Genomic DNA, 8333 nt, shown 5'->3' on the forward strand with positions numbered 1-8333 from the left:
TGTGGTAACAAATTCTTTTGTGCTGTTTGATGGTTTTAATTCTTTTTTTTTTTTATGTTAAGTTAATCTACAGTAAGCAGTTCCTCCATGTTTCACAAAGTGTTTAACAATGCCCGCACGGCTCCCTGGGAGCCCTGCGCAGGCTGTCGGTGTAATCCCCCGCGTTTAGCTGGTCTGTGCTGTCTTTTATCTGTTCCTTGTAATGAGCAAAAGTATTTCCTAATCTCTGGCTGTTAAAGCTGCGTACACAAAACAGACATTAATTTTACCTTCTTTTAACTTTGTAAAGCATTTGTCATTTTGAGGAAGCTGCATAAGTAACTCTGCTTCCTCTGAGCTGCCTTTTCATATTTCTCACTCCATAGATTGCTGCACATTGTGTTTGTAGTCATGTTTAAAACCCTGTTCCTGGGGTTCCCCAACGGCCATGCAGACTGCGAGGCACAAGAGCAGCATGAAGAACTAGCAGTGTGAAAATAGGCTCGTTGGCATGAAAAGACACAAATCTGGTGTTAGCAGCAGTAGTTTTAAGAATTGTTTGCAGTCCCTTGAAGCAGTGCAATTGTTATTTGCCTGATTTTGCTTGAAATATTCAGGATGAGCATAAAAATCAGTCAGTTCTCGAAAACGTCTTGGTGGCCAAACAGTACAGCCCACTGGAGGCAGACGGGGGCTGGACCAAAAGGCCAAGAGGCAGACCTAGGTGGGACTTCTGGCCCCGAGATCTGTCTCTGCTGTTTGCTTCTAGGACATAAGCACCACCATCAACATTTGCAGGTCATATTTCTTACCAAAAATAAATATATGAAATGGTGTTTTAAAGGCTCAAGTTTTGCATGAAGAAGCTGTACATTGGCATGCTGCCAATCCAGGTCAGGCCAAGAGGCGGGGAATCACTGGGCAGGATTTGTTGATAAAGGTTTTACTCTTCCAGGGTGAACGTTCCCCCTTGAAATCCTCTTTCTGTCCTTTCTCTCTTTTCCATCCATCCGTTCTGGGTGCCCAGTTTCTTGTGTCGCAGAACCCTCCCGTGCAGGAGTGGAACGAAGCAGCAGTATGCAGCATCTCATAGGCCAAGGGCAGTGGAGGAACAGAGCCCTGCAATGAAAAAGGGAGGCACCTGAACTCTTGGAGGTGGAAGCTTGTTGTTCATACACTTCACCAAGAACTGCCTGAAACTTCTGCTTCTCCATTGACTCATAGATCTGAAGGCTTTTTGCTGCAGTTGCTTCAGAGTGCCCTAGTGAACAGCCACAGTCACAGGCAGTGAACGTGGGGAAAAGTCCTCCAGAAACTGAGTCTGCTGAGTGGATTCTGGTGCCAGTTTTAGACAAACACTGGCCTCTGTCATGCTGTTGTTGTTGACAGAGCTGCTGTTGCGACATGGCTCTTTTGCAGGGCGGATGGCCACTAAGAACTGGTGCTTGAAGGTCTCGCTGAGGGCAATGTAGAGGAAGGGGTTGAGGCAGCTGTTGGCATAGCCCAAGCTAATGGCAAAGTTGTAAGCATAGAAGAAGGCCATGGATGGTGTGTCGATGCCGAGGTGAACCAGCTGGAGGATGTAGAAGGGAGCCCAACAAATAAAAAAGGCAGAGCAGATGGCAACTGCCATGCGGGTGACTTTCTTGGTACGCAGCTGGAGGCTTCTTTGGGGCAATGGGACCACAGTGGTGGCCATGTGCTGGAGGATCTTAAAGTAGACCACACAGATCACAATCAATGGCACAGCAAATGCCAGCATGAACTGGTAGAGGGTGAACCAGTAGATATCAGTCTCTGGGTTGGGAAGCAAGAGAGCACAGCGGACAGTCCCATCCTCCAGAGGCATAAGACCTGCATACATCCACACAGGAATGATGGTCAGGAAGGAAAGGAGCCACACCAAGCAGATAACTAGAGCTGCAACACACGGGGTCCGGACATAGGTAGATTTTAGAGGGTAGACAGTCGCCAGGTAACGGTCCAGTGTCATCACTGTAAGGATGTTGGTGCTGGTGATCTGACTGTTGGTGTCCAGGGCAGTGATGATGGTGCATAGGGGAGCTCCAAAGTACCATGAGCCATTGCCTAGGAGCTGGTGGATGAGGAAAGGCATGCCCAAGAGAAAGAGGAGGTCCACAATGGAGAGGTTGAAGATGAAAATGTCAGGCACAGTCTGTTTGCATCTCAGCTTCTTCTTCTTGACAATAGTGTAGATGACAATGAGGTTCCCCACAATGCCCAGGAAACAGATGATGCTGAAGAGGCTGGGCATGATCACATTGGTGTACGGTGCTGGTTTCTCTGCTGCTGCCAAAGCAAACCAAAGCCATGAGTGCAACCCAGAGACAACCTCTTTACATCTCTGTGTGCTTGCCCTCTCCTGCAGCTGGATCCCCCTCAAAGTCATAGCTTGGAACAATGTTTAAGACCCTTTGCTGTGCATGGAGAGGCTTAGCTGGGGATTTGACACTTCCTCCTCTGCCACCCAATGGAGGCAGCACACCACCCGAGTCTGGCCGTATGCAGACATCTGTTCTCAGCTCTCCTAATGTACTTCTGTCCTGACCAGAACCTCCCCAGCTCTGTTGGGGGGACTAACGTCAGGCTGGTGTGCCTCTGCACTTGCCAGTGTCTGACGGAGTGGATAGCAGCTTTTCTTCCAGGGAGTGCTGGGTGTCCAGCCATTTTGAGGGGAGTGGGTGAGGCGTTGGTGCTTTCCATGTCAGAGAAGTAAACCTCTATGTGAGTGCTAAAATTTGGATATAGTCAGTGCTCAAGCTGTCAGAAAGCTTCAGCTCATCTGTTGGGTGGTTTGTCTATTGTGCAGTATGAGACACAGTTCACTGACTATGCAGGCAGACAGCTAATGCTTATCTCTATTGTGAGATCTGGGACTGTACCCTGGCTGTGTCCCACCTCTGTTGGTGGGCTGAGACCAGAGCATGGGCTCCTTTCCATCTTCCTTCCCTGACAGTCTCCTTTCTCTTTAGTTTCTTTTCTAGAAAGAAATCCAGGTGTGTGGCCAGACAGGGTTTTGGGAGTATATGTCAGAGTGGCCGTTCAACAGGGAATGCCCTAGTTGTACATGGAGGAAAACATGGCTTAAATCTGCCATCTCTGGGTTCTGGATATAGGTGGATTTCCAAGGCAAAATTCTTGCCTGATAACACTTAGCTTATTAGCACTGGTGCTTGACTGTTGCTGTTTGGGTTGGGAGGCTCAAACAATCAAATTCACATTTGCCTTGTCCTCAGCCTGGGTTTAAAATCACATTTTGAAGCCACAAGACCTCAGTGCCAACCAACAGGGATTTCTGCTCTTGGGCACAGAAGGTGGTGTCTAAGGCACAGGCTGTGGTACGCTCTGTTCTGCAAGGCACTTGTGCACTGTGTGATGGAGTCTTAAATCACCTCCTCAGATGAGGTAAATCTCATTTCATCTCATTACTCCTCTCCTATAGGACCTGGTTTTTTTTCTAGGGGGAGGCTTTGTGTGAGTTGTTTGTGTGGCTAAAGACATGCATGACAGCCCCTAAGCCTAACTGCATGTGTCTGTCACTGAATTGCAGATGATTCAATATGGTGTTAATTGGCAACGCTTTCAGTCACTGCACCGTTCTGTGTCCTTAGCAGCCTGCACCTGTAGAAGAGGGGAAGTCTCCTCCAACAGAACCTCAGGAAATCTTAAAAATGAGATTAAGTGAAATAACAGATACTCATAAGGTGCTGTCTCTGCCACAGCAGTATCTGCTTGCTGAGGTGGTATTTGCTGACTTTGACCTCTAGAAGTCTTGGGCACAAACTTCTGTCACACCAAAGTAAATCTGGAGAAGCTTGTCTGGATTGGCAAGATATAACTGGGGCTACATCGCTGGCCTGGTCCATGGCTGGAGAAGTGTGTGCCATATCAACTGTGTGTAATATTTCAGTGCTCCTAGAAGTGGGATGTGATAAGTTGCCACTGCCTCAGTCCTTCTGGCACTAGGAAGTGGCCAACTTAAGCATAAGCAAGGCCAAGGTCAGAATCCAGTAGAGCTGTTGCTGCACCATTTTACTGAAGAGCATCTATGCAGGTGTCAGAAAGCAGCCAATGAGGCAGGGGCCTGAAGGTGAAAGCCAGGCTTGGCTGACTGGACACAAAAGCCTAGTCCAGGCCATTCATGAGGGCTTAAATGGCCCCTGTTCCTCCTGGCTGCCCATTAATGCAAGGAAATACCCCATGGTTCATGGCTTTTGGTAGATAACATACTGTCATCAGCACCCGTTGAGACAGCACCCAGCCTGTACATCTCCTGAACATCCAAACAGAGCTCGTGCCTCCTTAACCCTTGAAGGTGGCAGACTAGAAATTGGAAGGCAACAACTGTGGTCCTGCTGTTCTGCACGTAGCTATTATGAGTTCTGCTCTTCTCTCTTTTAGCCCCAAACTTTATGAATGTGATTGTATGAGTACATGTCCATATGATTGTATGAGTGAACCATAAAGGCCACTCACTTGGTTAGCTGGAGGTTGGGACAAAATGTCCTTTTCCTGCAGTATAATCACTGGAGTGCTCGTGGTGACCCTGTAACATTTGGAATGAGCTCAGCTGGCCTTAGAGCAGAACGCATGCAAGCCCAAAGGCTTCTTGTGAAGCTGTATAGTGCTGTAGTATCTTTCCTGCTGTTGGTATTTGTACAAGCGGGACTCTTTAACTGTTACCAGCTGGAAGCTAGCGTGAAGCTGTGTATTATGGGCTGGAGTCAGAAGTGCATGACCACTAAATCCTCAAAAGTTATCTCTTTTCTAAAGCCCCTTTCATCTTGAGATATGGCAGAATCTGAATTTTCAGTGCTGCTTCTGTGCACATCCAAGTGGCTGTACTCTGTTTACTGATACAGGCACTTCAGGCATTGATTTGCACTCGCTTGTAGATCCGTGGCTGCCCTGTTACTCTTTTTAAAAGTCCCAAAGGGGACTGCCCTGTGTGAACTGAATGAGGACTGGCCTACTTCCTTTTTTCTCCAAGGTGATTATTGTCCTCAGCCACACCCAGGTACACAGAAAACTACGTCTTTACTGCATTTCAGGAGGAAGCACCTAAGGCACACTTTCAGTTTATGAAGAACGTACTGGTGGAGAGGGTGTCAAAAGACCTCATACAAAGCACCTTCTCTTGAAAAGTTTAATCAGCTTGCACCACTGACAACTGCTCTGCCTGACCCCAGACCATTAATCTGGGAACAGTGGTAGCATGGAGAAAACAGGAGACTTGTGGGGATCTCTGCTTCCCTCTCCAGCGATGTCCCATGTTCTCTGCCTTGGTCCCCTCCCTGTCTAGCTGGGCTGGCTCATCTCTGCAGCTAAGACCAACGGGCTGCTGGAGTTAGTACTGCCTCACAGCCAAAAGGCAGAGCGAATCGCTTCAAGGCGGTGGGGCCAGCGGCGGCGGTCGGGCTCTGGTGCGGGGCGGGGGGGCGGCCGGGCCCCCGCAGCCCCCGGGCGGGCTCAGCCCCGGCCCGCCCGCCGTGCGCCGCCCGGCTCGGGGCGCGGAGCTGTCCGCCCCCGGGTGCTGAAGGCGGCTCGCCCTGGCGGCACCCCGGGGCGGGGGGCTGGGAGAGGGGGGCTGTACCCCTGTGCTCAGCCTCTCCCACCTCACGGGGTACCGGCCGGCCCCGCAGCCCCGCTGGGCACCGGCAGCGCCGGGCTCAGCGCCGCAGAGCAGCGCAAGAGGCGTGTGCGGCAGGACTTTCCCCCGCAAAGCTCTCCGCGCCCCCGCCCCGGCCCCAGCGCGGGCGCCCCGCCGGGGAGGTGCGCCTCTGCCCCGCGCAGCCCCTGCTCACCTGAGCCGTTCCGAGCCTCCGGCGCGGAGAAGTTGCGGGAGGAGTTGGCGGGGGCCATGGCAGTGAGTGCTGGTGCCAGGGATGGAGAAACTTGGACAAGTTTCCTCGATGGATCCGTGGCGGCGTTGGGGTGCGCCCCCCCGCCTTTCCCCGCCGGGGCCGGGCAGAGTGCGGGAGGCAGGAGCCCTCCCGCAGCCGGCGAGAGGCTGCGGCTCGGCTACACTGCGCTCCGCTCGCCCACTCCCGCCCCGCCGAGCTCGGAGCAGGTACTGACATCAAAGAGCAGCTGACTCTGCCAGTCGCGTCGTCTGAGAGCATCCCTCCACCGCTGTCGGGTGGGAGGGGATGCCGGTGCCGAGTGGGGCCGGGGGGAGCTGCCCTCCTCGGGTGGGAGGCGGCCACCTCCCGGCCGGGGGCTGGGCAGTGCCCCTTCACATCACTCACCTGAGCCGCCCCCGAAGGGATGGCTGGGATCCGTGCCCCCCCAGTTACAGCCAGCCTGCTCTTGCTGTCCTCAGGGGGAGAGGAATAGCAAATTTTGTGTTTTAAGTAGCTCTGATCTGCTGCCTTCAGTGTGTATCTTTCTCGTGCGGAGACACATGCAGTTTTCATCCCTGAGTCACAGGCATACTGCCACTAGTGGGGTTGGGGGGTGTCAAGGCACCAAATTACCCACTGAAAACTGTGTTGCTTTGACCCTCTGACCCCTCTAATTCCAACCTGTGACGCTTCACTTGTAATTAATTCTCTGCTGTTTTCTGCTTTTCTATGTCTTGCCACAGTTCACTTGCTTCTTAGCTCTAGAAATTAGTATTATTGCTAGCTCAGATTTTATTTACATTCTATTTTTTTGACTTTAAAATATTAGGCAAGAACCCCCTTGGGTTGTGAGAAACTGCTTTGCTCTTTTTCTATGCCTTGCCAGAGCAGTAGCCTGCTCTTTTCTGCAGCTTTGAGCCCATGACTTTGTTGTGCTTCCTGCCCATTGTTTATACCTGGGTTGGGTTCCTCCATGATGGTTTGATAAATAACATGTTTCCAGGGCAAAAAGGATGATTCTTTACCTCTGAGCATTTCCTGCACTGAAAAAAGCTTGGTCTCATGTCAAAAGTCCGCAAGACAACCAGCAGCAAGAGGCAGCTCTTTTGTCTGGGGTAGAGTGCAGTGTAGGGGATTGGGTTTGCTTTGTAAAAACTACATCTGTCTGTCTGGAAATCTCCCTTGCTTCTGTCTCTTTCTTTGTAGTTGTAAGAGCTGGCATCATCTGTAGGGGACTTTTTTTTTTTTGAGCTTCATAAGGCTGTATCAGTCAGGACTAGAAGTAATCTATACCATTAAAAATGGGGCCCAGTAACAATCCCAGTACGGGCTGTAAGCCAGATTTGGCAACAGCATTTTCAGTATGGGCCTCTTACTATGTAAGCCAAACGAGTCTGTCATTATTAGGTTGTCCTCTAGTGGACCAGCGGCAGACAGAAATCTGGAGCATGCTTCACCCAGGCATCGTAGCTCTTAGGAGCTGGAGACAGGCTGGGGCCAATTTGTCTGCTATGCTGTGAGGTTTTTGCTGAGTCTGTGGAGTTGCTTCAGTGATTTGCCCAAGAGGTTTTTCCCTGGCAGGTATCTATGGTATATATGACAGTTTTGAGCCTGCATAGCTGGTGAAAAAAAAGTGGTGTTTCTCAGTCCCTTAATATTTTCTTAAAAGACCCTTTTTTCTCTTGGGCAAATCTCGGTGTTCATCCATATGGGGTTACTACTGCAAAGCAAGCTGTGGTTTGTGTACTGGGATAATGGAGCTAAGGTGGGACAGCTACTGCGAACAGGGTGCTGTCCTCTGCAGTGAGCGCCTTCGTGTAATTTTGCTTAATCCAGTCTTGAAGTACAAAGTATGAGTGTTTGCATGGGAAACTGGTGGGCAGTTGCTATTCCAAACATTTTCCCTGCATTGACAAGCTCCTACTCACTCTCCCTGGAGAGGAACTAGCTATTTTATAGCTTTAAAAGAAAGAACCTGACATTTAAATTTAGCAGTTTCCAAGGCACAGCATTATCTTTAATCTGAGATCTCAGACATTACTATTCACTTAAAAACTGTCTTGCATTTGAGGGAGCTGTAATTCCTCCTTCTTAGCTGTAGGGGCGTGATAAACCACAGCTGCTCCATCCCTGATGCACACATCATAGCTGCAACGACAAAGCCGTGCTCAGCACTTGAGATTCACTTCGCAGCATGGCTGTGCGACTGTTTTATTGTTGGGTTTTTACATAAAGACTTTGACAGGGTTTGGTTCTCCTTTTTTCCTATAACAATAATCTATGGAGGCTCTTGCCCCAAAGAGGGGCTGATCTCTGTAAAACCAGCCCCACCAAGTAGAAGGGATAGGGAGAAGGAGAAGAATATTAACCACAGCAACTGGTGATGCACAGCCTGGCTGTGTGTAGAGCTCACTGTCACCAGGAGCAGGCACAGTAATCGGCTCATTATGGGGCTGAACACTTGAAGATAGCATCTGTCTGAAGGACTAG

At 50.3% G+C, this 8333-nt stretch overlaps 1 protein-coding gene across 1 annotated transcript; it reads right to left on the bottom strand.

The window, feature by feature from the left end:
• Positions 1-954: 954 nt before the first annotated feature.
• Positions 955-5888, bottom strand: LOC104042785 (melanin-concentrating hormone receptor 1). The gene is made up of 2 exons (XM_064467050.1): positions 5805-5888; positions 955-2289 (listed from the first exon to the last, which is right to left on the bottom strand). The coding sequence occupies exons 1-2, from the start codon at positions 5860-5862 to the stop codon at positions 1241-1243; spliced, it is 1107 nt and encodes a 368-aa protein (XP_064323120.1). The 5' UTR covers positions 5863-5888; the 3' UTR covers positions 955-1240.
• Between the last annotated feature and the right edge of the window lie 2445 nt (positions 5889-8333).

This window comes from Phalacrocorax carbo, chromosome 16 (assembly GCF_963921805.1).
Source record: "Phalacrocorax carbo chromosome 16, bPhaCar2.1, whole genome shotgun sequence".
NCBI classification, from domain to species: Eukaryota; Metazoa; Chordata; class Aves; order Suliformes; family Phalacrocoracidae; genus Phalacrocorax; species Phalacrocorax carbo.

Bases quoted from the DNA above. Each gene is read 5' to 3' on its own strand.
- LOC104042785 (XM_064467050.1), bottom strand. From the start codon at position 5,862: ATGGCCCCCGCCAACTCCTCCCGCAACTTCTCCGCGCCGGAGGCTCGG. The intron at 2,290-5,804 runs GTGAGCAGGGGC...TTGCTTTGGCAG, and splicing joins GGAGGCTCGGAACGGCTCAG to CAGCAGAGAAACCAGCACCG.